At 54.5% G+C, this 27,129-nt stretch overlaps 3 protein-coding genes across 13 annotated transcripts; 1 reads left to right on the top strand and 2 right to left on the bottom strand.

Moving 5' to 3' along the window:
* Window positions 1–568: 568 nt before the first annotated feature.
* REC8 (REC8 meiotic recombination protein) lies at window positions 569–10,009 on the top strand. Its single transcript, XM_030930130.1, has 19 exons — window positions 569–1,636; window positions 1,741–1,809; window positions 1,927–2,069; window positions 2,153–2,225; window positions 2,318–2,438; window positions 5,216–5,297; window positions 6,510–6,589; window positions 6,830–6,911; window positions 7,042–7,114; window positions 7,196–7,287; window positions 7,460–7,509; window positions 7,841–7,972; window positions 8,359–8,425; window positions 8,530–8,696; window positions 8,842–8,890; window positions 9,151–9,217; window positions 9,353–9,484; window positions 9,558–9,664; window positions 9,768–10,009. The coding sequence occupies exons 1-19, from the start codon at window positions 1,581–1,583 to the stop codon at window positions 9,857–9,859; spliced, it is 1,734 nt and encodes a 577-aa protein (XP_030785990.1). The 5' UTR covers window positions 569–1,580; the 3' UTR covers window positions 9,860–10,009.
* On the bottom strand, window positions 9,980–19,069 carry IPO4 (importin 4). 4 transcript variants are annotated; one of them, XR_748025.1, is made up of 30 exons: window positions 18,461–18,652; window positions 18,293–18,379; window positions 18,085–18,164; window positions 17,957–17,998; window positions 17,410–17,539; window positions 17,143–17,322; window positions 16,829–16,894; window positions 16,626–16,727; window positions 16,456–16,539; window positions 16,036–16,200; window positions 15,880–15,933; window positions 15,615–15,724; window positions 15,222–15,330; window positions 14,947–15,076; window positions 14,631–14,744; window positions 14,414–14,527; window positions 14,059–14,179; window positions 13,759–13,870; window positions 13,548–13,663; window positions 13,354–13,431; window positions 13,220–13,277; window positions 13,014–13,119; window positions 12,737–12,930; window positions 12,548–12,598; window positions 12,034–12,179; window positions 11,711–11,919; window positions 11,467–11,599; window positions 11,269–11,373; window positions 10,448–10,517; window positions 9,980–10,331 (listed from the first exon to the last, which is right to left on the bottom strand). XR_748025.1 is itself a non-coding variant. In XM_010363770.2 (30 exons), exons 1-30 carry the CDS (start codon window positions 18,527–18,529, stop codon window positions 10,201–10,203), a joined length of 3,246 nt encoding a protein of 1,081 aa, XP_010362072.1. In that variant the 5' UTR covers window positions 18,530–19,069; the 3' UTR covers window positions 9,980–10,200. The 4 variants fall into 4 exon arrangements, 3 of the variants coding, with proteins under 3 accessions (XP_010362072.1, XP_010362073.1, XP_010362074.1); XM_010363770.2 differs by having other exon boundaries at window positions 12,034–12,159; window positions 18,461–19,069; XM_010363771.2 differs by lacking the exon at window positions 16,829–16,894 and having other exon boundaries at window positions 12,034–12,159; window positions 18,461–18,749.
* On the bottom strand, window positions 18,886–26,436 carry TM9SF1 (transmembrane 9 superfamily member 1). Of its 8 annotated transcripts, none has more exons than XM_030930132.1 (6): window positions 26,041–26,436; window positions 25,369–25,524; window positions 23,027–23,648; window positions 22,554–22,739; window positions 20,119–20,392; window positions 18,886–19,547 (listed from the first exon to the last, which is right to left on the bottom strand). In XM_030930132.1, the coding sequence occupies exons 2-6, from the start codon at window positions 25,450–25,452 to the stop codon at window positions 19,154–19,156; spliced, it is 1,560 nt and encodes a 519-aa protein (XP_030785992.1). In that variant the 5' UTR covers window positions 25,453–25,524; window positions 26,041–26,436; the 3' UTR covers window positions 18,886–19,153. The 8 variants fall into 8 exon arrangements, with proteins under 8 accessions (XP_030785992.1, XP_010362063.1, XP_010362068.1 ...); XM_010363761.2 differs by having other exon boundaries at window positions 25,369–25,730; window positions 26,041–26,350; XM_010363766.2 differs by having other exon boundaries at window positions 25,369–25,730; window positions 26,169–26,286.
* Between the last annotated feature and the right edge of the window lie 693 nt (window positions 26,437–27,129).

Below are 27,129 nucleotides of genomic sequence, written 5' to 3'. Positions count from 1 at the left end.
AAACTCCATCTCAAAAAGAAAAGAAACAGCCTGACCAACATAGTGAAACCCCGTTTCTTCTAAAAATACAAAAATTAACTGGGTGTGGTGGAGGGCGCCTGTAATCCCAGCTACTCGGGAGGCTGAGACAGGAGAATCGCTTGAACCTGAGGGGATAGGGGGGCGGAGGATGCAGTGTGCCAGGATTGCAGAGATAGCGCCACTGCACTCCAGCCTAGGCAACAGTGAGAGACTCCATCTCAAAACAAAGCAAAACAAAACAAAAATGATTGACTTCTTCCTCATTGACCTGTGGGGGCTCCAAGACTATCATCTCACATCTTTTTTTTTTTTTTTTTTTTTTTTTGAGACGGAGTCTTGCTCTCTTGTCCAGGCTGGAGTGCAGTGGCACAATCTCGGCTCACTACAACCTCCGCCTCCCAGGTTCAAGCATTCTCCTGCCTCAGCCTCCTGAGTAGCTGGGATTACAGGCTTGTGCCACCACGAGCAGCTAATTTTGTATTTTTAGTAGAGATGGGGTTTCACCATGTTGATCAGGCTGGTCTCGAACTCCTGACCTCATGATCCGCCCTCCTGGGCCTCCCAAAGTGCTAGGATTACAGGCGTGAGCCACAGCTCCCGGCCTCATCTCACATCTTTCTACCTCTGCAGCACACGACACGCCCTAGTTGGAAACAAAGTCGGAGTTTGTGGACTGGGGGAAGGGCGGGGTCTAACCTCAGGTCAGGCGCGTTGCAAGGTACATCTTGGCACCCGGAAGAGGCCCAGCACAGTTGCCCCCGACGTGACCCGAACTCCCCTACCAACTGAGGCGCCCTTGTTGCCAGGCTAGAGGAGAGCGGGGGGTATGCGCTCATTGGTCAAGGAAGGAGCGCCTGTTACTAGAGTCAAGAACCAGAGCCCATTGGTCGGAACACCTCACAATGGACCCCTGCGGCACGCAGAGTCCTTATGATTGGTTTGCTGGCTGCCTCGGGAGACCCTGTTGCCTCGAGCCTAGGCTACTTGGCGCTCCCGACCCGACCCCCGTTCCCCATTGGCTGTCCTGGCAAAAACCGCCATCTAATGAGGAGTGAGGTGCTGGGCTCCGGAGCGCGCGCTTCCCGCGGTGCCATCTAGTCCTGCGGTAGGCAGCCCGGGCCCGCGGCCCAAGCCAGTGAAAGTCCCAGGGGCCTGACATCGCTCCCAGCGCTCGAGGACGGAGGCCTGCTGTGGAGGACATCGTGCTCCCTCGGGACCCGTTTTGGATTCCGGCCCGGGCGTCCCCTTGGAGCTCTGCATCTCCAACCTGGAACCCAAGCCAGAAGGCTCAAGTTCGACGCATCAGGTGGCGAGCGGATCCACTGAGGGTCCACAGAGAGGGGCGCCTATCTCCTGCGTCTCAGTTATCCCGGTAATCGTGTATACACCAATTGTTCATTGCCTCATTAACTTGGTTTTCTGGGTACACCCACCTTGCCACCAGAGAAGTCCAAATCCTGACTTCTCTCCAAGTTGTTGGGAATTCTGTGCCCTAAAGAATTCCGACTCAGATCCAAACGGGGATCTGGTGGAATCGAGGGTGAAAGGCCAGAGGGACGATGTTCTACTATCCCAACGTGCTTCAGCGCCACACCGGCTGCTTTGCCACCATCTGGTAAGGGTGGGGCCCGTGGGCGCGCGATGGGGGATGCTGGCCGGGATCCCAGCCTGACAGCTCCCCCTCCGTCCCCATTTTCCCACCTTCCCCACCCACTTCAGGCTGGCGGCGACGCGCGGCAGCCGGTTGGTGAAGCGCGAATACCTGAGGGTGAATGTGGTGAAGACCTGGTAAGGCCCAGAAAAGGGAAGGAGGGCCTGGGGCAGGGGGTGAGTTAGGGGATGGGGTGGGCAACGCTGTGGGCCCAGTCCTGGGCGCAGCGCTAATCAGGGCCCATTGTTCCCCAGCGAGGAAATACTCAATTACGTGCTGGTACGAGTGCAACCCCCGCAGCCCGGCCTGCCGCGGCCCCGCTTCTCCCTCTATCTCTCAGCCCAACTTCAGATCGGTGTGATCCGCGTCTATTCTCAACAATGCCAGTACCTCGTGGGTAAGGCTGGGAACCTCAGAGGTGGGGCGGGCTGAGCAGCTGTCTGCTAAGCTGGCTGTCTACCTCGCCCTCCCTGCCCACAGAGGACATCCAGCACATCTTGGAGCGCCTCCACCGTGCCCAGCTGCAGATCCGAATAGATATGGAGACTGAGCTGTGAGTGTTCCCTGGGCCTTTGATGGGACACCTGCCAATTTGGCCTCAGCCTAGCTCAGCCTCAGTCCCTGACGGCTTACATTCTCTCCCAGACCCAGCCTACTGCTTCCTAACCACCTGGCCATGATGGAGACCCTAGAAGATGCTCCAGATCCCTTTTTTGGGATGATGTCTGTGGATCCCAGACTTCCTAGTCCTTTCGATATCCCTCAGGTAGGGCTTATTCCCCCAGACTCGTGAACTGACAATGCAGAAGGGGAGTGCTGTCCCTGTGTCACTCTGATATTGGGGTTGGGGAAGGAAGCTTGCCACAGCTCTCTCCCACAGGAGGTGGTAACAGGGGGACTGCCAAGGTGGATCCATCCAGGCAAAGCCCCCTGTACTTATCTACTCCGGGCCAATCTGATCAGATGGTTCCCCCACTGGAGGCAGCTCTTGTCCCCAGTTGTCTCCACACTGTTTTCACTGCCGAGGCCCTAATCCAGGCTCTCATCTCTCTGTACTGGGCTTTCTTTTTTTTTTTTTTTTTTTTTTTGAGACAGAGTCTGGCTCTGTCGCCCAGGCTGGAGTGCAGTGGCTGGATCTCAGCTCACTGCAAGCTCCGCCTCTCGGATTTACGCCATTCTCCTGCCTCAGCCTCCCGAGTAGCTGGGACTACAGGCGCCCACCACCTCGCCCGGCTAGTTTTTTGTATTTTTTAGTAGAGACGGGGTTTCACCATGTTAGCCAAGATGGTCTCGATCTCCTGACCTCATGATCCGCCCGTCTCGGCCTCCCAAAGTGCTGGGATTACAGGCTTGAGCCACCGCGCCCAGCCTGTACTGGGCTTTCTTACCCCTGTCCTCCTCCATCTATTCCCAATACTCCAACAGCTTAATGTCACCTCCTTCCTTAGTTCCCCATTTGAACAGTGGCTCCTGCTGCAAACAGATTACTAGCATTTGGGGCTCTCCATGCTCCAGTTTATTTTTTTTTATTTTATTACTATTATTATTATTATTTTTGAGACAGGATCTTGCTCTGTGGCCTAGGATGGAGTGCAGTGGCATGATCTCAGCTTACTGCAACCTCTGCCTCCCTGGTTCAAGTGATTTTCCTGCCTCAGCCTCCCAAGTAGCTGGGACTACAGGCATTCGCCACCATGCCCAACTGATTTTGTAATTTTAGTAGAGACAGGGTTTCACCATGCTGGCCAGGCTGGTTTCGAACCCCTGATCTCATGATCCACCCGCCTCATCCTCCCGAAGTGCTGGGATTACAGACATGAGCCACAGCACCTGGCCGATTTTTTTTTTAGTTTTAGTAGACATGGGGTTTCGCCATATTGGCCAGGCTGGTCTCGAACTCCTGACCTCAGGTGATCCACCCACCTTGGCTTTCCAAAGTGCTAGGATTACAGGTGTGAGCCACTGCGCCTGGCCTATTATTACTATTTTTTAAGATGGAGTCTCTATCACCCAGGCTGGAGTGCAGTGGTGTGATCTTGGCTCACTTCAACCTCCACTTCCTCTGGTCAAGCAATTCTCCTGCCTCAGCCTCCCAAGTAGCTGGGATTATAAGTGCCTGCCACCATACCTGGCTAATTTTTGTATCTTTAGTAGAGACCGGGTTTCACCATGTTGGTCAGGCTGGTCTTGAACTCCTGACCTCAGGCGATCCACCCGCCTCGGCCTCCCAAAGTGCTATGATTACAGGCGTGAACCACCATGCCCGGCACATACCCCGGTTTAGAACTAGTCATCTCCAGACTTTCTCAGTCCTCTGGGCATCTGTGGCTCCTAAACACTAGTTTGGCCCTTATGCCTCAATGATACCACATTCATGTCTTTGCTTGTGCTGTTTCCCTACCCCATAATGGTCACCCCTCATCCTCTACAAGTCGAGTTCTACATATTCTTACAGACCTGGCTTAAATGCTGCCCTTCTCTCTTTTTTTTTTTTTTTTTTTTTGAGACGGAGTTTCGCTCTGTCGCCCAGGCTGGAGTGCAGTGGCCAGATCTCAGCTCACTGCAAGCTCCGCCTCCCGGGTTTATGCCATTCTCCTGCCTCAGCCTCCCGAGTAGCTGGGACTACAGGCGCCCACCACCTCACCCGGCTACTTTTCTGTATTTTTTAGTAGAGACGGGGTTTCACCGTGTTAGCCAGGATGGTCTCGATCTCCTGACCTCGTGATCTGCCCGTCTCGGCCTCCCAAAGTGCTGGGATTATAGGCGTGAGCCACCGCGCCCGGCCAATGCTGCCCTTCTCTATGAAATATTTATCCCAGTCTTAGCTGGAACCAAATGCGGTTTGGGAACTCAGCACTTTGCTAGGGCCTTGTTTTACCCTTTGCCTTGACTCTTGTGGGGTTACATACAACCTTGTCTCCCCACTAGAATTCCTTAAGATCAAGAATCTTTTCTGTTCACCTCTGTCAACTGCAACAGTTGACAATGCACTGCTTCTTGCACAATTTTTTTTTTTTTTTTTTAAGACAGAGTTTTGCTCTGTCTCCCAGGTTGGAGTGCAGTGGAGCAATCTCAGCTCACTGCAACCTCCACTTCCTGAGTTCAAGCAATTCTCCTGTCTCCACCTTTCAAGTAGCTGGAATTACAGGCACCACCACCACACCCGGCTAATTTTTGTATTTTTAGTAGAAACGGGGGGGTTTCATGATGTTGGCCAGGCTAGTCTCGAACTCCTGACCTCAACTGATCCACCCACCTTGGCCTCCCAAAGTGCTGGGATTACAGACGTGAGCCACCGTGCCTGGCCTTCTTGCACAAATTGATGAGGGCTAGATAACTGGGGTTTGGGTTGGGAAGGGAGGTGAGAACAGGAACTGAGGAAAGGAGGCCAGATGGCGGGTGAGTTTACTGCAAGCTGATATCAGTGCAACAAGAATTAGGCATAAAAGGAGATTACTGTGCATTGTTGAAGAAGGTTGTGAAAGTGGGAAAGAAGGGGGCTGAAGATGAACCCTATCTGTTGTTTCCAATCCCTCCCCAAAGATTCGACACCTCTTAGAGGCTGCAATTCCAGAGAGAGTTGAAGAGATCCCTCCTGAAGTCCCTACAGAGCCCAGGAAGCCAGGTCAGCAGAGAGAACTTTCTTTCTGGTGAGAGGCATAAGCAGGCCCAAGAGCTGTAGAAATTACCATTTTTGAGCCTAAGAGCCTGGCCCTGTGAGGGGCCCTTTTTTTTTTTTTTTTTTTTTTGAGACAGAGTCTCACTTTGTCGCCCAGGCTGGAGTGCAGTGGTGCGATCTCGGCTCACTGCAAGCAATTCTCCCACCTCAGCCTCCCTAGTAGCTGGGATTACAGATGCGCAATACCATGCCTGGCGAAGTTTTATATTTTTAGTAGAGATAGGGTTTCATCACATTGGCCAGGCTGGTCTCAAACTCCTGACCTCAGGTGATCCGCCCGCCTTGGCCTTCCAAAGTGCTGGGATTACAGGCGTGAGCCACCGTGCCCCACAAGGGGCAGTTTATGTGTGTAACCTAATCAGTACCTCACAAGAGTCCTCTGAGGTCAGATTTCTTATCCTCTTTTTTTTTTTTTTTTTTTTTTTTGAGAGAGTATTACTCTGTAGCCCAGGCTGAAGTACAGTGGTGTACTTTAGGCTCACTGTAATCTTTGCCTCCCGGATTCAAGCAATTCTCCTCCCAAGCAGCTAGAATTATAGGCATGCACCACCACGCCCAACTAATTTTTGTATTTTTAGTAGAGATGGGTTTTCGCCATGTTGGCCAGGCTGGTCTCGAACTTCTGACCTCAGGTGATATACCCACCTCAGCCTCCCAAAGTGGTGGGATTACAGGAGTAAGCCACCACACTTGGCTTTTTTTTTTTCTTTTTTTCCCAGGCTGCAGTGCAATGGTATGATCATAGGTCACTGCAGCCTTGACCTCCTCCTCCAGGGCTCAAGCAGTCCTTCCACCTCAGCCTCCAGAGTTGCTGGGACCACAGGGATGAGCCACCACACCTGGCTAGTTTTTAAATTTTTTGTAGAGACAGAGTCTCGCTATGTTGCCCGGGCTGGCCTCAAACTCCTGGGCTCAAGCAATCCAAAGTGTTGGGATTACAGGTATGAGCCATTTTGCCCAGCCTCCCCACTTTACTGATGAGAAAAGCGAGGCTCACAGTGGTTAAGCAGTGTAGCCAGGGTCAGGATGCCAGAGATTAGCCTGGGTCTGATTAGAATCCAGGTTACCTTGACTTCAGAGTCCATGCTTTTGCCTGACTGCATGGCTGTGGGCATTTGGAAAGAAGCAGAGAGGCTGGTGACTCCCCTGTTCCTCCAGACAGGATTCTGGTCACTGTGCTGCCCCCTGAGGCCATCACACTCCGTGAGGCAGAGCCCATACGGATGCTGCGGATTGAGGTGAGTTGTTCCCTGCACACAGGGCCTGAGGTCCAGCCCCCTTGCATCTACTTCTCTCTGTCCCCAGAGTCCTGCCTTTTCTGTCTCCATTTCCCTATTCTCTGTCCCTGACACCTGAGCACCCAGTGGCTTCCTTGAACCTGGCCCTGTGGCATGCCTCTGGGATCCACTCTCCTGGATCCACTTGCCTTTTTCAGAAATGTTATTGAATCCCCTCCCCTTGCTCTTCTCTCTGGACAGGGTGAAGAGGAGCTCCCAGAGGTCAGCCGCCGAGACCTGGACCTGCTGATCGCAGAGGAAGATGAAGCTATCTTGTTAGAAAGTAGGTGTCTCTGGCAGCATAGGGCCTACCTGGAGCTGGATGGTCAGACCCCTGGCATGGGTAGTCTGGGACTGGACAATGTTCCCATTTCTCCTTTTCCATCCTCTGAACTCTGATTCTCTCTCCACAGAGCCAAGGGAGGAGCTCCGGGTCCCAGAGGGTGAAATTGTAGTCCCCCGGCTCTCACCTCCAGCTCCTGCAGAGTAAGGGCAGGAATTCCTAGACCAGGTAGGATGTTGGTGCTGGGAAGGGTCTCCTCATTTCTCTTGCCCATTTCCCTTCAGGGTGGAAGGAATAGCAGAGGCACTTCCAGTCCAGGTCCTGGGCCCTGAGGAGCTGAGGCCAATAGGCTGGGAGCCTGGGGCCCTACTCATGGGTGAGTGCCCACCACGCCCCAGGAGGCTTTTCTGGGACTACTTCTATACTGCTGCAGACAAGGGCTCTATATCCCAACTCGCTAAAGGGAGGACCCTGCAGTTTCTTGCCCTGGCATCTGCAAGGGGTAAGGGGCTTATGGGACAGAGCCACAACCTTGGGTGTTGTTGCAGAGGTGACCCCCCCAGAGGAACTGCGTCTGCCAGCCCCACCCAGCCCAGAGGTGAGTAGCATCCCTTCCAATCCTCCTCCTCCTCCTCTTTGCCCTCCCCCACCAGAGCTGCCTCCCCAAGCCCAGGGCCACTGCCAGCTTACAGGGGTCCTTAGTGCAGATGATAAAAGATGTCCCTTTCTATGCCCCATTGTGTCTGGCCTGCACTTCCCAGATGGGTACCCTTATGCAAGGTATGAGCTGCTCAAGTGTATGAAGACCCCACACAAGCCCTTCCCCAGGTTCCTCTAGGGGCGGGGTGTGGGGCCCTGTTAGCAGTCCACTAGAATGACAGGAAAAGGAGTAATGGGCAGCCTTGCCCCTACCTGCCCTCCCCACTCAGCGGAGGAGGCCCCCAGTCTTCCCACCTCCTCGCCGCCGTCGTCGCCAGTTACTGTTCTGGGACAAGGAGACTCAGATCTCCCGGAAGAAATTCCAGGAACAACTGCAAACCAGAGCCCACTGCTGGGAATGTGTGAGTACAGCCCAGGCTTTGCCGGGAGAGGGAAGAATCTTGGCAGGGATACCAGGGGCACATGCAGGCTGAGCCTTCTAAATTCCTCAGGAGGTTGGGGGTAGGATTGGGAACTTGATGAAAAATCCCCTCCATTCTCCAGAAAATGCAGGCGATGTGGGTTTGCACATGTACAACTCTTCATGGTCCTTTAGTGACCCCAACTGTCATACCCATGGGCACCAGTTTAAAAAGTCCTTCTTTTAGCAATGGCAGGGCAGGCAGGGTCACGAGCCCAAAAGCTGGGGAAGTCCAGAAGCCCCAGAACAATGCATTGCAAAGAGGCAAAGGGGACCTGAGGAGTGGCTGCTTCATAATGAGGCTTCTGACCTTTCCCCACCACACAGCCCAAGGTGCAGCCTCCTGAGAGGACCATCACAGGCCCTGCAGAGTTATTCAGAACCCCAACTCTCTGTAAGAATGGCAGGGGATGGGCACAAAGGATCCTTAAAACCAATTCCTCATTCCTGGTGCTCCTCACGCCTCAAACCCTGTGCCTACTGCCTTCTTGTCCACAGCTGGCTGGTTACCCCTTGAACTACTGGGTCTCTGGACCCGCTGTGCCCAGCCACCCCCAAGAGCACTCAGGCGAGAGCTGCCCGAGGAGGCCGAAGAGGAGGCTGCTGAGAGGGAGGCAGCTGCTGAGGAGGAAAGGAGAAAGGCTGAAGTTCCGAGTGAGATCGAGGTAACTGCACCACCTGTTGCCTGCATCGCCCCAGTGCCAGGGTCTGCCTGACCAACTGGCTGCCCCCCCCGCTCACTGGCCTTGTGCCTTCTGAGGCCCAAGTCCCAGATGCTTGGGGTCTTAGTTCTGCTTCTCCTGTCCCCAGGTCCCGAGGGAGGCCCAGGAGCCCAGTGGTCCCCTTATGATATCTTCAGGTAAACACCTAGAGAAGAGGGGCGGTGGGACCACCACCCGTACCACTGTCCCAGGAAACTAGTATCCCAACTGCTCAAGCTAATTCATGAGTGAAGGCGTGTGTGTGTGACATAAGGAAGCACAGACTGCTCCTCCTCTGCTCTCCCGTGTGCTTTTAACAAGTCACTGCATAGCTCTGCCATCTACTTATACCAGGTGGCCACAAGGCCCTAATTACCACCCAAGCAGACACCCCCCAGCGCCTTTCCTCCCCGAACAGAGCTCTCCCTTGAGGCAGCTGAAGAGGAGAAGCCCCGCATCAGCCTCATCCCACCAGAAGAACGGTGGTAAGCGGCCAGGCTCCATGGGAGCCAGGGCCCACAGCCTTTGGCCAGGTGATAGAATTGGCTGCTGGGATGGATATGCCCCTTGTCACTGTCACAGCTGCCACCTTCCCTGCTCTTACTCCCATGTTCTCCTAGGGCCTGGGCTGAGGTGGAACAGCCAGAACCTCCTGCATTGCCCGTGGTGCCTGAACTCCCCGAGGTGCCCATGGAGATGCCTTTGGTGCTGCCCCCAGAGCTCGAGCTGCTCTCCCTGGAAGCTGTGCACAGGTACCAGGGAGGTGGCACCTTGATGGGGTGGACCCGGGCTGAAGCCTCTGCTAATGGTTCTTGATCCCTATAGGGCAGTGGCAGTGGAGCTTCAGGCCAACAGGGAGCCCGACTTCAGCAGCCTGGTGTCACCTCTCAGCCCCCGCAGGATGGCCGCTCGGGTCTTCTACATGCTCCTGGGTGAGTGTATGCATGTGTGTGTGTGTATGTGGCGCAGGGACACACAGACCAGAGGCCCATACAGGGACTCCCCCAACCTACCCTCTCCTCCCCTCTTGACCAGTGCTCTCAGCGCAACAGATTCTTCGCGTGGAACAAGAAAAGCCATATGGTCGCCTCCTGATCCAGCCTGGGCCCAGATTCCACCGAGGTTAGAGTCCATTTACAAAGCTGCCAGGAAACCGGCCACTTCTAGTAAACCACGTCGTGGCTCACTGGGTCCTGCTTACTTCATTTCTGAATGTGCATTTCCAGCCTTCTTGCTCTCAGAGCTACTGTTCAAGCAGAAAACAAGCTGCTTTTATTACAGTATGATGTCATGACTCATTTGTAACAGATCCAGCCTCAGGGACAGCCCTGTAAGGCAGCAAGTGGGGCTGGCGCCAAATGGGTATGAGTCCCAGAATCTTTGGTAAGGCAGAACTGAACTGGGCTGAGAGGTGGTCTTAAGGCCTGGGCAGGCTCCTGTTCTCTCTGGACTGGCTGCAGCCTGCAGTCTAGGAGAGGCCCAGCACAGCCTGGAGCTCCTGAGCCTTGTCAACAGGCAGTGAGCCCAGAGCTGCCTGGAAGCTGTCAGCGTGCTGTTCGGCCAGGAATGTCAGGAGCAGCAACAGTGCGGCCTTGGTGTCTGGGTGCAGAGGGAGGGAGAAAGGTTGGGGCTCCTAAAGCCTCGCTGCCCCAGGTCCTCTGAGCTCTGCCACTCCCAGCCTCCCCCAAGCCCCTGCCCGTGACTCCTATCCTTACCTGGTGGGATATTGTTGTCAGCCATAATGAGGCTGCAGATACGCAAGAGCTCTGGAGCCACATCTATAACCTGTGAGGAAAGAGTGGCTGACTCAGGGGAGCAGCCCCGGACCCCAGGTCTAGGCGGGTGGTCAGGACCAAGGAGTGGCAGAGTCTCTTATTGGGGTGGTTGCACCTGGTACTGATTCACAGGCATCCAAGACAACTATGAACATGAGCAGGACCAATGAAACTTGGTGGTAATGACTTTTTTTGGAGGGAATGGGGGATGTGGAACAAGATGATTCAAGTCATAGCCTCAAGACCTAAAGAAACCCAGACACCCAGGAGCTCCACCTACACAACAATCTCTAAAGGTATAAAACAAGGATGACACAAACACTCTGACATGACTCCAAACCTAGCTACTTGGTACAGCCAAAATCTCTTCAGAGAGCAGAGCTGATCTAATTGAAATGTATGGTGTGGTGGCCCAGAGGTACCCAGGGCTCCACAGAGCACAGTTTGAAAGGGCCCTGGTTTAGGAAACCAGCTTGGGAAAACTGCAACTTCTGGCTCAGACCAAAGGGTAGAAATGGAGTTTCCTCAGGAAAAATGCTACGTGGAGGGAGGAAGTCCCTCCTGTCCCATCACAGGACTGGCTGCCAATCCTTGCAGACAAATAAGAAATGGTGCAGGGAGTATCAAAAGAACAGCTGAAACTGTCACCTTGCATCAGGTGCAACCGACAGCCTGGAGCTCCTGAGCCTCATCAGCAGACAGTGCCTATCACTGAGTGGAGCGGCACGCTCCCCTCTGAGGGCTGCCAGCCACAAGGTTACCTGGTCAGGGCTGCTCTGGTACAGGAAGCTGAAGAGGCGCCCAATGGTGACCCACTCCTCCAAGTCCTTCTTCAGTGGCAGGGCATGCAGTAGGGCAGCCAGCACCTGGGCACACAAATATCTCAGGCCAACGTGCCCTGCCCTCCACCACCCTCCCTCCTCAGCTTCCAGGCTCTGCCTGATGTCTCCCTCCCTCACCTGGGGCTCTGGTTTCCTGGTGGGACTGGCCATCAACAGGCGGGCAAGTGCCCCACAGATGTTGTCACGGACACGATCGTGTCTCTCCCGCGCCAGGAGGGGGAAAAGGAGCCCCAGCAACTTGGGGAAGTGTCTGATTCACAGTCAAGGAATGGCCACACACTCAGGTAGACCTTGCCCACCTGCAAGCCCTGGGGACACTCCCCCAACCCCCAGTCCCTCCCCTCCTGTGAGCCAAGGATACTCCTGGGCAGGGTGGCCCCCGTGCTCTGCCAGCACGCCCATCCCAAAGATGGCATTGCTTCGCACCTCAGGGTCTGCCTCTCGGGCGGTGCTCAACAGCACAGGGAGCAGCCGAGACACAAATTGGGCTGAGGCGGCACCCAGGCCCTGAATAGTCTCTGCCAAGGTCCCCACTGCAAAGGACTTCTCTGCCACTGTGCAGCCCTGCTTCTGATGGGGGAGAACAGGAAGGAGTACAGATCAGCCTGGGCCAAGGATAAAGGCTGAGGTGGGCACTGGGTGCACGAGGGGACTAGGGCTTAAAGCCAGAAGATGGACACTCACTGTCTTGCACACCAATAATGGCAGGAAACCAGCAAAGAATGGGGCAAAGGAGTCTCCCCCAGCCGCGGCTGCCAGGGCAGGGATGGCCTCTCCAGCGTGCTCCAGCAACATGGCATCGTATTCAGCCTGTGGAGCCAGGTCAGGGGCTGGAGCACCAGGGCCAGCTCAGTGACTGCACACATCCCTACCATGCTCTGCCACCAGCTGCAGGGGTCCCTGGGGCTGCCCTTGGTTGATAGGGCTGGTCCCTCTCAGACTGGGTGTTTTCATTGCCCAGCTTCTTCCCCTAGCTCTTCTGCTCCTGCCTATCGCTCTAAGCACACCCCAGTCCACACTGCTCTCCTTCCCTGAACTCCCACTGGCTTAATGGGATCAGGATTGTGTCTCTCTGACCATTACCAATCTCTTTTAGTGGCCCTGGCTGCCCCAGGCCAAGAACAAATACACTGTCCATCCCTGTCCCTGTGGAGACTGCCTGGACCACCTGGTCCCAGTTTTCATCCCTGGCACTCACCTGATCATCATCTTCCTCTTCCTCCTCCTCATCAGCATTCTGACAGGCTGTCTACAAGAAGAAGTAGTTCAACTTAACCAGAGCTTTCATGCCCCTTCTCTTTTCATCGGGGTATGGGAGTGGACTTGTAGCCAGTCCCCAGCCTGGGCCCGGCACCTCTCCTTCCCGAAGCCCACCTGCCCTGCTCACCTTCCTCTGCAGCACAGCCTTGAGCATGCTACAGAGCTCAGCCAGGCGCCCAGGGGGCTTCAGAGTGAGGGTCCCACAGCTGCGGAGCACCCCTGTCAGGGCCTCCAGCACGGCCATCACCACCTGGCGCTCCCGCTCCCTGTTCACTGCCTGCACGTAGGATGGCACCACTCGGGCCAGGGCAGCCTGCAAAGCTGGGGACATTATTGGCTGAAGCACTGGTCAGGTCCTGCCCCGCCCCAAGAACCCCCAGCCTGGCCCAGCCTCTCCTTCTCACCAGCAGTGTTGGGTTCCGAGGGGCAGCTTTGACAGGCCTTGTGCAGTGCACAGCAAAACTGACCCAGAGCCTCATGGGCTGCCTTCCGCACATTCAGGTGAGGGCACTGTAAGATGAGGAGGGGCAGGATGTGTCTGCTGTGTGCACTGTGAACACAGGGCCCCCAGCCTGAGAACCCCACCCACTCCACCCACTGGCCCACTCACCTCCAGCAGTTTAAATACTTCTTCAAAGACACTTTCCATGTATGGAAGGAAGGCCACACTACAGAGAGAGACACAGCCATGGGTAAGGGGCCCCCAGGCAGGATTTTCAGTGCCAGGGAAGGGCGAATGCTCACCTGGTGTTCACAGAGATCTCCCCTAGGGCAGCACAGGTGTCTTCCTTCTCATCAAAGAAGGCGTTCTCCACGCTGTACCTAGAGTAAGATGGGGAGGCAGTGGTGATCAGGCACCAAGAGGAGCAGATCCAGCACTAGTCCCCTGGTCTAAAACCAAAGTCTAGATTCCTGATCAGAAGAGCACTCCTCCGCACCCTGAGATCTCTGAGTCATCCTCTTCTTCCACATCCTCATCCATGAGCTCCTCCTCTTCTTCCCCATCACTCTCATCGTCAAACAGAAGGAAGGAGCTGCTCCCGTCACACTGAGGCTGGAGTGGAGGCATGGCAAGGACTTTGGCTCAGCTGGGCCCAGGAGATAAATCCCATTGCAGGGCTGGCCTGGCCCAGCCCACCCTCTGCTCACCACAATGCCCTCGGTAGAACGCAGTGACAGCAGCATGAGCATGGTGATCTGTTCCAAGTGGGGTGCCAAGCCCTCGCCCATCAGACCCGATAAGGCGGCAAATAGGCTGTACCTGGTCAAAGCAGGCAGAAGAAGCTGTATGGTCCTGCTTGCTACCACCAGACAGGATGGGGGAGCCCAGGAACACCTGGCTATGGTCCAAACCAAAGGACTAGAGTCTGGGGTGGGGATTCCAGTGGGTCCAGTGGGCAGAAAGGAGGGGTGGGGACAAGGGCAGAGGCAGGGTGAGGGATCACTCACGTGCAGCGCCGCAAGTCAGGGTCGTCTACCTGGTTGCAGAGGCCCAGACCCAGCTGGCAGCATTCCTCAGCCAGCGGCCTCATGGGCTCCCCCACCGCTCGTGCCAGCACTCCCAGTGTCTCTGTGGGAGCAAGGGCTCCATTAGCACCAGGAGGTGGAGGTGGGCTATAGGACCAAAGGTGGTAGCTGGGAGGGATTCAGAAATCCCCTCCTACCCCTTGGTACAAGGTGAAGAACAACCCCTTTGATGAGAAGGAAGACATCCGTGCTCCCATGGGGGCAATCTCTGTCAATACCAGGTAAGCATCGGCCCTTTGCTGGCACTGGGATCCCCACTTGGGAGCCTCTCACTCACCCAGGCTCTGGATCTGCACAGGTTGAAGGTCCTCACGGCCTGTTAACAGAAATTCCCGCAGGTGCTCCATGATGGCAGGGAAGTAGGGCAGCAGTGAGGCCTGGGCAGCTGTAGCTGCAGGATGGAAGGACAGAATCAGAGCTGGAAAGGGCAGGGACCACCAGCCACAGGGCCTTTGGGTGAACCCCACATCCCTGCCTCCTGCCTCTCTCCTCACCAATGGCTCCCAGGGCGCTCACAGCCAGCTCCTTGGCCCGGGGACTGCTGGGGTTCCTCAGAGGCTGCAGCATGCATTCCATAAGCTCCGGAAGGTAGGGCTGCACCTTGGGCCCTGTGGGAAAGGATGCTCCTCTGTCAACCAACCCAGATCTCCTACCTGCATGCCCACCTCCCTCCAGGCGGAAACCCCTTTGTGGCGCCATCACACACTTTCCTCCACCATAGGCAGCAATGCAGGAAGATGCACATCCTGCACATTCAGCCAAAGCCGCTGCCTCATCCCCCTCCCCCAAGCTCCCCACTGCCATCACTACCTAGGTTCTCCACGAAATTCTCCAGGGCATAGCAGGCCTTGGCTAGGTGGTGTGTGTGTCCAAGAGGCACCGACTTCAGGTAGGCGAGGAGCAGTGGCATTACCTCCCTTGAATAGCTGCTGATATGGGGCTGGGGGAGGGAGCAAGCAGGGCTTGAGTCAGGTTCACCTGCAGGGCACACACAAGAGTGTGACGGCAGCAGGGATGCTTGAAGAGATGAAAGGTGAGGGGAAGGGGACATTCAAGTGGTGGCTCCCACATTCAGCCTGGTTCACCTGTAGGTTTTCTGAGAACTGGCCCAGGGCAAATAGCGCAGCATTGCGTACAACTTGCGAGGGGTCCTCCAGGCCCTTGCACACGATCTGCAGCAGTGGGGGCAGCAGTCTGGATAGGGCAGGACAAGAGGACACAGGCTGAGGAGCTATACCTGACAGCCCTAGGCTGACCTGTTCTCTTCATTTTCCCTGGAAAAAACAAGGCTTTTCCTGTCACCAGAGGGTGGTCCCTATAGCTGGGAAGCCATGTCATTTATCTTCCAAGCCAGGACACTTTTGAGAATGGGGGAAAATGCTGTTGATAAATAAGCTTGAACAAACAACAAGCATAAACCATGACAGCCATGGTCCTCCCCGTGGGCAACCCTCACCCTGGGATAGGGGAATAGATACCTCTGCCTGATGTGGTCACCAGCTCCGTCAGACAGCACGGCCAGCACCAGGAGTCCAGCCTTGCGCTGGTATGGGCTCTCGCTCCGCAAGGCCTCTTCCAGCATGGGCATCTAGGGAAGCATGTGGCATGCTTCTGAAACCCTAGCAAGAGCCTGCCCATTCCTGTGGAAATAGACCTTCACACCTCCCAGAGTAAATGTCCTTGGCCTCAGGGGACTAGGCACACTTGGAGGTAGGGATACCAGAAGGACAGAGCCACACTTACCAGCTGGGGACAGAGCTTGTCGGGGGGCAGGTGTAGCGCCAGCATGTCCACAACCTAAGATAGGATGGGGAGACTTACTTTGCTCGACTCCATCTCTGCCTCCCCAACCTCCCATAGCCACCTAACACCTTCCCCCCGTCCTGCCCCACATCTCACCTGTACAGCAAAATGCTTGGGAGTCTCCCCCATCAGCTCAATCTCCAACTCTTCCTCTTCTGAATCCTGGTCCTCAGGATCCAACTGGCCTGGCAGGGGCTCAGCAGCCATAATGGGGAAAAGGGTGTGCAGCAAGGGTGGTAGGAGACGATTCTTCAGTAAGGCCTTGACAGAGAAGGTGGAACAGTGTCCCTAAGAATCTGCTCCCAGGATGGGCTCACATTAAAAATTCCAGTCTTCCAGGCCATAAGGGGTCCGACAGAAAATTTCCAATCTCCCAGGCAGGAGCTGGGGTAAGGCTAGGCCAAGGATTGAACTCCCACAGTACTTTAGATACCCTGAGATGAACCGAAAGTCCCAGGAGTGAGACTAAGGGTGGAGAGTGGGTGGGGTGATGTGTGTCAATGGGCACTCACTCACCTTGCTCTTGACTTTGACCAAGAAAGTGAGGCAGCAGAGAATACGTACGCGTATCGCATTGCCCAGGGCCACATTTCTAGCCACCTGTCCAGAGAATAGTAAGAATCAGAGACAGGGAAGGAAAGTCCCAGCAGAGCATGTAGCAGGGGCCATGTCCACTCCAGGCTCACCTCCAGGCAGAATGTGAGGACCTCAGAGAGGTTGGGGGTGATGATGGGCACCTCTGACTCCAACAGTTCATCCAAAACCTCAAGGGCCTCACAGGCCTTTGCCTGACAAACAAGGCACAAAGTTACCATGCTCTTCTTCAGTGGGCCAAGCTGGACACTTTTGCACTCTTCTTCCAACAGAGCTCCTGTCCACCTGTCCTCACCTCATCTATGGGGATCAGAGTCTGCACAGCCACGATCAGCTTGGGCACCAACATCCGAGCGAGAGGCTGAGGGACACATCACAGAGAGCATGATGCAGCCTAATCTCACACCCCAGCAGCTGACAGCTTCCTCATAGCCTGAATTGCGAGGAGGAGCCCAGGCATAATAGCCAGGCCCACCTACAGCATCCCCTCTCAATTGTCAGGAAGGGCCACAGGCAGGTAAAGAATCCAAAGCAGCTTTGTAACTTTTACAGGTGAGGACATGAAAGCCTGAGGAAAGGGAGTCAAAGATACGAGGGCCCACATCTCACCACGTCTTCAGTGCTGAGGTAGGGGGCCATGGCGGTCAGAGTGCGCAGGGAGTAGAAGAGCAGCCCAGGAGAGCCCACCTCACCAAGAGTCTCATTCAGAAGCCGAAGAAGCTCCCGGTGGTGGGGTTGGAAGGCCTCGGGCTGGGAGGTCACCACCACACTTAGCAGCAAAAGCCCCATCTGTCCAAGAATAGAGGATTGGAAAGCAAGCTTACATGGTCTATCCCGCCTCTTAGTCCCTCCCTCATGCCAACCATGTGATGGTACCTCTCTCTCTGGGCTGTGGGGGCTGTGGGTACTGTGCTGAAGAAGCTGCAAAAGCTGTGGCCAGGCCTCCAGGCCTTCCTTTCGAAAAATGGTGGCTGAAAGCTGGGCCAGGCTGAGGCTCACACAGTGCCTGCAAACAGGAGAGATCTCCTCTATCGCTTTCCAATACCTTCCTCTGCACATAGTGGCCAGGCACAATGGGGCAGCCAAGAGAGAAACTTTCAGGAGGTGTGGGCACAGGGTCTTTACCAAGTTGGGACACATGAAACAGCAGCTCAGAGGGAGCCCGGCAGCACTGCGGGCATGTAATCTGATAAGTTCAGTCTTACTAGCCTGAATTTCCGTCTTATTCTTCTGACCTGAGTTTGGCAGATCATAGTCACCCTTCCTCAAGAACTTCAGTCTTCAAAATAGCCTTAAAATTCTCACTCCACCTTGGGTCTAGAACTGAAGTCCCTGACCCACAAGTCCCAGCCTGGAACTGAAAGGGAAGGCAGAAACCCCGACAAGGTCGTCAGGATCCCGAGAAAAGGGGGTAGGTACTTACTCTGTTTCTCTCTGCAGGGCCGTCAGGATCAGGGACTTGAGGCTGGAACACAGAGGGCAGGTGTTTGGTACCCAGACTGCCCAGGAAAAGTCTCCGCCTGGCCCCGCCCCAACCCAGACCCAACCCACCTCTCCCGTTGCTCCGCCGCCAGCCGTCGCCAGCGGGTGTTCAGTCGTCTGCGGGTCAGCAGGGCCGCAAACTGGCGGATCTACGACGAGGAAACAAGCACGTGGGGGTCCGGGCAGGAGGGTGCTGAGCGGACCGCAGGGGGCGGATATTGGGGCTTGACCAGTGGCGTACAGTGGGAAGCTCGGAGGGGAGAGTCAGGGTTCTCACCTGGGGGTCGGCCGCCGAGGCAAGCAGGTCGCAGAGAGCCGGCAAAGCGGCGGGGGCCCGAAGAGCGATCTGGAGCTGTTCCGTGGCCTGGGGGGAAGCTAGGGGTGAGAGTCGGGTCTTTCCCGCAACCTCCCGCTCGCCCTGGCCGGGTTACGCCTACTCCCGTACCCGACGGATGCGTTCGGTGTCCGGCAGCAGCAGCTCCCGTAGGAGCTGCTCCAGGCCGGCGGGCTCCATGGCAGCAGCTGAGCCGCCGCTAATGGGCCGAAAAGGGGAGAGGGAGGGACAGCACGTGGAGGCTCTGACACCCACTTCCGGCGGAAAGGGCGTTGCCACTCCCCGAGGGTTGCCAAGGTGATTCAATTCACTTCCCACAAAGAGGTCCGACTCCTCCACTTCCGTTATGCTGAGCACCGGCTGAGTCGCGGAAACCCAGCTCTGGCAATGTGGGTTCCCCACGCCGGGAGTTCCCAAGTTGGGTTGAAGAACTCAAGCTTCGGGCATTCAGTGGCCAGCTCGGCTTTCTAAAGGACCGTGCCCTTAACCGCAGGCTGGAGTTCCTATATCCAGACCAAAACCTCCAACTACATGAGCCTTTTTCTTAACAAATTTTATTTTGATAATTGTAAAAAGAAAAATCAGGACCAAAACTAAAGGCAACTTAAAAATTTCAAATATATACTCCTTATGTAATAGAGATTTATAATTTCCAGGCCCTCTCTGGGGAAGGAAGGCCCAAAGGGCAAAGGGGAAGGCAACAATGCCATCACATAATTCAGTCAATCAGAAGAGAAGCTGGTAGGAGAGCTCAACGAGGCATGAAGAAAGGGAGAGAACAGCAATACTTCTGCCATACAGAACTCAGTCCATCTTGAGGTTAACATAGATATACCGGATGAACTTTAGGGAAGAAAAAAAGGAGATGGTGCCCAGCATGAGGAAGAAGACATAACCAGTGAGTAAGGAGTAGCCAAAGAACTCTACTGTCTGTACTGCCCCAGACATGTTGGAGCGCCGGGCATAATAGAAAACTGAGTAGAGGAAGATGAAGAGGCCAGTGGAGCCAACACTCAGCACAGATCGCCACCACCAGCGGTAATCCTCCCCAGACAACTGGAAGTAGGTGAGTGCAATGGAGATGCAAGCCCCCACACTCAGCAGGATGGCGAAGACAAAGAAGAGGATGCCGTACAAAGTGTACTGCTCCCGACCCCATACTGTGGCAAAGATGTAGTACAGCTCCACAGAGATGGCACTGTGAAGAAAAGAGATGATACACAGCATTAAAGGGCTGTGCACAGTGGCTGGGCTGAAATCCAGCCACCACCCTCTCCCATGTTGCTGGGTCATTGTGAAAAGTGAGTTCACTCCACTCTCTGCCCTAGATCTCCTGGCTTCATGGGGATTTTTTGCCTATGATTAGCTGTTCTCACTTCAAGAATATCTTCCCTAATAGATTAAGGGCAGGGATCTTGTCCGTTTTACTTTCCACTTCATTCTTTGCCTGGCACAAAGAGATATTCAACAAAGTAAATGGATCATCAAATGGGCTTTAAACCCCACATGATGTCCACAGACACTAAAGTCAGAAACCAGGAAGGTGAAGGGGGAGATGTCTCTGGAGGGCTTTATAAGTGAGACACTCTTATATCTGAACTGATTCAAGCTCAGTCCTGCTTGGGGATAGGAGGAACCATTTAATGATCTCTGAATGGTACCACTGAACCAGGGATCAGCAGGTTGGGTTAGGGTACTGGATGAGTAGGGACAGGAAAAGTTGAGGTCAGGAACCTGACAGTGATAGCCATGGAATAAAGGGAGGATACCTGAAAGGCAGGAAGCCTCCAACAGTCATGTGGATGACAGTAGACTTGTACCAGGGCTGGGGTGGAATCTCCCGGGCGATGTTCTTGGTGCGACAGGGTGCATCAAAGGGGCTGGCGTTGTTCTTCCCGAAGATTCCTCCAATGACAGTGAGGGGAAAGCCCACCAGCAGCCAAACCGTCAGAAGCAGCAGGATGGTTGTGGCTGGCAGAGCCTGTGTCGAACCATTGGCCCAGTGCACTGAGTTCACCACACTCCACGTCAGGAAGAAAGGCACTGCAGGGATGGCCCCCAGAGGCAGGGTCAACACTAGGAGCTACATCTCTAAGGGCACCCACTTATATCCAGGACCAAAAGGGGAGGGGGGGGGTGAAGCAGACTGCCACTCTTAACAGCAGACTCATGCTCCTGGATGTCCCTACAGAGTCAACTGCCTTCACCTCCACCCTTTCAGATCCCATTACTCTTTGCTCTTTTTTTTTTTTTTTTTTTTTTTTGAGATGGAGTCTCACTCTGTTGCCTAGGCTGGAGTGCAGTGGCGCGATCTCTGCTCACTGCAAGCTCTGCCTCCGGGTTCACGCCATTCTCCTGCCTCAGCCTCCTGAGTAGCTGGGATTACAGGCATGTGCCACCACACCCGGCTAATTTTTTTGTATTTTTAGTAGAGACGGGGTTTCACCGTGTTAGCCAGGATGGTCTCGATCTCCTGACCTCTTGATCCGCCCACCTCAGCCTCCCAAAGTGGTGGGATCACAGACCTGAGCCACCGCGCCCGGCCTCTTTGCTCTTAATCTTACCACCGCCCCCTCCACCCTGGTGTCATTAAGGATCCAGGTAGCTACTACATAATCTGAGAGTAACACAAATCCACCTGCCTCCAGGGGCCTGTCTTGCCTTGGAGTTGGTAATTCCTAGCATGAGACATTCCTTTGGATTAAGGCCCTGTTTTCAGAAAGCCTTGGTTCAAATATAAATGTGATGGGATATAAATCAGACACATAGGATTGAGAACAAGAAGGGATCAGAACAGGGACTACTACTGCCTTTGAAAGGGCAATCTGGTTTGAAAGCCTAGAGTGGGCCCACCTTCAAAATAAAAATTAAAGTGTGTTACTTTAGTATAACGGGTGAGAATACAAGTCAGACTGCTGAAACTTGGTTCACTACTTTTTAGGAGTGTAATCTCAGACAAGTTACTTAAGCAGCCTTTAGTTCAGTTTCCTCATCTGTGGAATAGAAATATTACCTACTTCACACAGTTATTGCTGAGTGCTTACCACACTGCCTAGGACATATTATTTATAAATAAACAAACAAAAATAAATTTTTGTTTGTTTTTTTATTTATTTTTATTTTTTTGAGACGGAGTCTCGCTCTGTCGCCCAGGCTGGAGTGCAGTGGCGCGATCTCGGCTCACTGCAAGCTCTGCCTCCCAGGTTCACGCCATTCTCCTGCCTCAGCCTCCCAAGTAGCTGGGACTACAGGCGCCTGCCACCACGCCCAGCTAATTTTTATTTTTGTATTTTTAGTAGAGACAGGGTTTCACCTTGTTAACCAGGATGGTCTTGATCTCCTGACCTCGTGATCTGCCCACGCTCAGCCTTCCATAGTGCTGGGATTACAGGCGTGAGCCACCGCGCCCTGCGAGGGCTTTATAATGTTAAACTATTCAAAAGAAGTGCATTCTTGTCTTTTTTGGTTTTCTTGTTTCTTTTACAATATTCCTTCCCTTCAAGCCTCATCCTGACTCTATCCCAAGTTCAATGATGTGTTCTTTTTTTTTTGAGACAGTCTCACTCTGTCACCCCAGCTAGAGTGCAGTGGTGCAATCATGGCTCACTGTAGCCTCAACCTCCCAGGCTCCCTAGACTCAAGCAATCCTCCTGCCTCAGCCTCCCAAGTAGCTGGAATTACAGATGTAAACCACCATGCCCGGCTAATTTTTTTTTTTTTTTTTTTTTTGAGACGGAGTCTGGCTCTGTCTCCCAGGCTGGAGTGCAGTGGCCAGATCTCAGCTCACTGCAAGCTCCGCCTCCAGGGTTTACACCATTCTCCTGCCTCAGCCTCCGGAGTAGCTGGGACTACAGGCGCCCGCCACCTCGCCCGGCTAGTTTTTTGTATTTTTAGTAGAGACGGGGTTTCACCGTGTTAGCCAAGATGGTCTCGATCTCCTGACCTCGTGATCCGCCCGTCTCGGCCTCCCAAAGTGCTGGGATTACAGGCTTGAGCCACCGCGCCGCCCGGCCCTAATTTTTTGTTATAGAGACAGGGTCTCACTATGTTGCCTAGGCCTGTCTCAAACTTTTGGACTCAAGTGGTCCTCCGGCCTCGGTCTCCCAAAGTGCTAGGATTACAGGTGTGAGCTACTGTGCCCAGCCACAATGTATTCTTAATTCCTAAGTCCAGAAAGGCCCACCAGGGAAAGGAAAGTCCTCACCAGAGAAGAGACTGGTGGTGAGAATGATGTTCCACACCCAACGCTCGCCTCCAATCTGCCGGTAGAAGTGGCTGGACACGTAGCCAGAGATGCAGCAGGTCAGGGCATACAACAAGATGGCTGCCGAGTTAATGGCCCCATGACGGTGCACATTGAACATGCCCAGCAGTGCCATGACAATAATGCCTGCAGGACGGTAGTGGAAAGCCCATGTTAGGCCTCACCTGTGTCTCTTCTAGCAATTTCAGAGGAATCAGCCCCCCCTTCTCCCAGACCCAGGGCCTCCAGCAAAACAATCTCCCCCAGTTTTGCTATCCAGAAAATCTACAATAGAATACGCACATCCTTGCTAGAGCCACCTTATCCCTTAGGTCTGCCCCTCTGGATAGAAGATCCACAGACCTTTTCTGAACAAACTCCATACCTAGTTCTACCCCATGAGATAAATCCCCAATTCATTTTTATCACCTCACCAGTGCCAAGGGCCAGGAACTGGGCGCCCACGCCAAGCACAGCACAGAGCAGACCACGGTATGGGGGGAAGCGGAAGACATCTGTATGGATAATTTTCCAGCCATTGTCACCTTGGTCAAAGTCATCACCAGAACCTGCAGAGGTGGTCTCCTCATCTAGGTTGTACCGAGCCAGGTCATTCCGAAGCACACGCATTAGAATGACAGCCACAAAACCCACCAGTAAAAACACAAGCACCATGGAGTTGATGATGGACAACCAATGGATTTCCAGTGTTCGAGGAAAGAAACCACCATCATCACCACGGCGCCTGTCACTCCGACGCTCTACTGAAGTCTCAGACCAGCGCACGCTATAAGTGTGGGTAAGGCCTAGGAACTCATCAGGTCGTAACCCATCCAAGCTGTGGGGCTTGACGTCCCGCACTGAAACATTGGCAAATATAATTCGGTCTCCATGGAATTCTAGGTGGAAGTCCAAATGGGTCCAGAGTCCTATCTTGTGGCTGTGTGGCAAGAAGCCGCTCTCCTCCATATAGCCCACAAAGCCTCGGATTGGCAAGTCATCTACCACAAATTCAAAGTAGTACAGTTCTTCGATGGCCTGGCGCAGCTGCTCCACCTATAAAGAGCAAGTCAGGAGTTGGTCACACAAGACCTCCCCAGGCACAGAGTTAGAGCAAAGTTTCTCACCTTCAGCATTACTGATATTTTGGGGTGGATTTTTTTTTTTTTTCGAGATGGAGTCTTGCTCTGTCACCCAGGCTGGAGTATAGTGGTGTAGTCTTGGTTTACTGCAGTCTCCGCCTCCTGGGTTCAAGCAATTCTCCTGCCCCAGCCTCCCGAGTAGCTGGGATTACAGGTACCCACCACCACACCCAGCTCATTTTTGTATTTTTAATAGAGACAGGGTTTCACTATGTTGGCCAGGCTGGTCTCAAACTCCTGACCTCATGATCCGCCCGCCTCAGCCTCCCAAAGTGCTGGGATTGGCCAGGTGCGGTGGCTCATGCCTGTAATCCCAGCACTTTGGGAGGCCAAGGCGGGCGGATCACAAGGTCAGGAGATGGAGACCATCCTGGCTGACATGGTGAAACCCCGTTTCTACTAAAAATACAAAAAATTAGCCGGGCATGGTGGCAGGCGCCTGTAGTCCCAGCTACTCGGGAGGCTGAGGCAGGAGAATGGCACGAACCCAGAAGGTGGAGCTTGCAGTAAGCCGAGATTCCACCACTGCACTCTAGCCTGGGTGACAGAGCAAGATCTGTCTCCAAAAAAAAAAAACGTGCTGGGATTACAAGCGTGATCCACCACACCCGGCCTGGGGTGGATAATTCTTTGTCATAGTGGGGTTGTCCCATGCACTGTAGGATGTAGCTTTCCTGGCCTCCTTCCCATTACATGCTGGTAGTACCCCCAGCTGTAACAATAAAAAATGTCTCCAGACATTGCTAAATGTCCCTTGGGGGACAAAACTGTTCCCCGTTGACAATCACTGGATTAGACTCCAGTATGTTGAGATTCTCCAAAAAAAAGAGCAAGTATGACTTGACAGGGTTAAAGCCTAGAAAAAGGAGAGTGGTAAAGTGTAAGGAAGTCTGGAGTGGACTAAGGAGAAGTACCAGGATTCACTAAAGAAAAAGCATGACAGGGAAGGTTAGGTAGAGACTACAGGAAAACAGTTAAGAAACAGCCAAGAGCCGGGCGCGGTGGCTCAAGCCTGTAATCCCAGCACTTTGGGAGGCTGAGACGGGCGGATCACGAGGTCAGGAGATCGAGACCATCCTGGCTAACACGGTGAAACCCCGTCTCTACTAAAAAACACAAAAAACTAGCCGGGCGAGGTGGTGGGCGCCTGTAGTCCCAGCTACTCGGAGGCTGAGGCAGGAGAATGGCATAAACCCGGGAGGCGGAGCTTGCAGTGAGCTGAGAACCGGCCACTGCACTCCAGCCCGGGCAACAGAGCGAGACTCCGTCTCAAAAAAAAAAAAAAAAAAAAACAAGAAACAGCCAAGAGGTAGGCATGGAAGGAAACAAATATGTAGGACTGATAGTTGGGACCTCATGACTAACAGAGAAGCTTGCAGTAAGAAACCGTGGGCTCTGATATCAGTTCTGCAATTCACTGTCAATGTAATCTTGAAAAAAGTAACTTCTAAGCAAGTTCGTAACTTAGTCAACTGAATTAGAATAGCATCACCTACCCTGCCTGCCACACTGGGTTGTACTGTAGTTAGAATCAAATCAGACAATTTCCATAAAGGTACCCTGAACCATATATGTAAGGCACTGTTAGTCTCTGGGAAGGAGGACTACGTGATAGCCAATGTGGAGAAGCTGACCTGTGCAGAACTGAGCTGCATGTGGCACAGAATTCTCTTCTCCACGTTTTCCCGAAAGCGGATCTCATACAAAGACTCAGCCATTCGGTCCCCATCCAGCACTTCACCCAGGCTAAGGCTTTTGTGACGTATCTTCTCAGGGCAGCAAACTGGAAGCTGATAGTAGTGGTAAGTTTCCTGAGGGTTATGGTAGGGTCCCACTTTGTTGACATATAGAATAACAGGGTCGCCGGCCTTGTAGTGTGTCACGCCTTCCACCCCTGGCCCATGGCCTGTGCCCAGCAACAGTATCAGGATTGGCAACCACTGGCAGCTCCAACTTCGAGGGTTCCCTACGACTGTCATCCTTAAGGCAGTGGAACCTGTTTGGGGGAATCCTGAGGTTACAGAAACCAGGGAGGTTACAGAAACCCCAGGTCAGGTGCCTCGAACTGAGGTCCCCTGGTTCCACTTGCTCCCATTGACCCCCTCCCCGCCCCCACCCTACCCCACTTCTCTCTATCCCAAAGACTCCTCTCCACTTCTGCTCTCTCATCCTCCCAACCTGGGGTCCATCCCTCCCGCAGCCCGTCCAGCCCGGAGCCTCTATTTCGCGCCCTGGACCGTTCCCATGACAACGCCGCGCGGTCTCGCACCTCGGGTCCCTTCCCGCCATAGCCCCGAGGTCCTCACCGCGCGGGAAGGGCTGGCCGAGGCGGCGCCAGCGGCCTCCGCGGCCCCGTAGCTGCCCTTGGGCTCCTGCCGGGGTCTCTACCAGAGCGGCGCGGTAGCGGCGCTTTGGAGAGGACCTGCCAACCGACCTCCACGGGGTTGCCCGCTGCTGCGCCTGACAGCGGCGGCTGCGGCTACACCGCGCTGGACACGGCTCTGGCTTATTCAAGAACTCCCCGCTGCGCCTTCTCCATCTGGAGGCCCGCCCCAGCTCCGGGGACCCCGTGAGGCTCGGCTCGCCCCGCCCCGCCTGTCCTGGGCAAGGCGGGGGTCCTCCCGGCGATCGGCGGCGCGGCCCAGGACACGTCAGTCTTACCACTTCCGCCCTCACCGGCGGGGACCTCAGCCTGGCGGAAAGCTCCTTGCATTGAATGTAGAGGGCCTTAGACGCTGCGGCCCCTGGGGACCCCTTCGCGACGGCTTCCCGGGGAGGGGGCTGAGGCCTGGCAGCCAGGACCCTGACGCCCCTTCGGGAGAGGAGTGGCCGCTAGGCCGCTCGCTTGCTCCGGGAAAGATTTGGGGTTTGAGAGCTCTTGGCCGGGAGGCTCGCGCTGGCCGAGGCCGGAGAGGTGTACCCGCGGGCAAGAGCCTAGCGAGGGCCGGGGAGATGGAGCGCAGGCGGCGGCTTTGTTCGAAGCACTTGCCGGCTGAACCACCAGCTGCTGAGCCCTGAGAGGCGGTTCGTGGCCCCCCCCAACCGGGGAAGGGGCTCTGGGCATCTGTCCCATGCAAGGGTCCCACCGTCTGAATCTCACCTCACTCCTCTCCCACCTGTCACGAATGTCCCGCGCCAAAGTAATAAATATGTAATAGGAATGTCTTCCAGAGGCTCTGCTGGAGACTTCCCTGGCCGCACAGTGAGCGTTCAGTGCCCCGCCATAAGCAAGCCAAAACCCGGTCTGGCGCAGAGGCGCGCAAGGAGAGAGGGTGTCTGTCCTTTCACTCTCTGAGTTGGGCAGCCTGACACGGTTATTGTTAATTGGTAAAGTATCTCGCGGTCCGTTAGTCTTCTATGTTTTTGTTCTTATTTATCACTGTGTATGTCTTTGG

This window comes from Rhinopithecus roxellana, chromosome 5 (assembly GCF_007565055.1).
Source record: "Rhinopithecus roxellana isolate Shanxi Qingling chromosome 5, ASM756505v1, whole genome shotgun sequence".
NCBI classification, from domain to species: Eukaryota; Metazoa; Chordata; class Mammalia; order Primates; family Cercopithecidae; genus Rhinopithecus; species Rhinopithecus roxellana.
This window is presented reverse-complemented; position numbering and strand designations above follow the sequence as displayed.

What these genes read in the sequence shown, in the direction of transcription:
- TM9SF1 (XM_010363761.2), bottom strand. Translation starts at nt 25,713, where the DNA reads ATGACAGTCGTAGGGAACCCTCGAAGTTGGAGCTGCCAGTGGTTGCCA. An exon ending in GTTCCTGGCCCTTGGCACTG is followed by an intron (nt 22,740 to 23,026) that starts GTGAGGTGATAA and finishes ACCGTCCTGCAG; the next exon opens with GCATTATTGTCATGGCACTG. An exon ending in GGAGGCTTCCTGCCTTTCAG is followed by an intron (nt 19,548 to 20,118) that starts GTATCCTCCCTT and finishes TTTTCTTCACAG; the next exon opens with TGCCATCTCTGTGGAGCTGT.
- IPO4 (XM_010363770.2), bottom strand. Translation starts at nt 18,529, where the DNA reads ATGGAGCCCGCCGGCCTGGAGCAGCTCCTACGGGAGCTGCTGCTGCCG. An exon ending in CCTCGGCGGCCGACCCCCAG is followed by an intron (nt 18,165 to 18,292) that starts GTGAGAACCCTG and finishes TCCTCGTCGTAG; the next exon opens with ATCCGCCAGTTTGCGGCCCT. An exon ending in GCCCTGCAGAGAGAAACAGA is followed by an intron (nt 17,540 to 17,956) that starts GTAAGTACCTAC and finishes TCCTGTTTGCAG; the next exon opens with GCACTGTGTGAGCCTCAGCC.
- REC8 (XM_030930130.1), top strand. Translation starts at nt 1,581, where the DNA reads ATGTTCTACTATCCCAACGTGCTTCAGCGCCACACCGGCTGCTTTGCC. An exon ending in ATTCAGAACCCCAACTCTCT is followed by an intron (nt 8,426 to 8,529) that starts GTAAGAATGGCA and finishes TCTTGTCCACAG; the next exon opens with CTGGCTGGTTACCCCTTGAA. An exon ending in GGTCTTCTACATGCTCCTGG is followed by an intron (nt 9,665 to 9,767) that starts GTGAGTGTATGC and finishes CCTCTTGACCAG; the next exon opens with TGCTCTCAGCGCAACAGATT.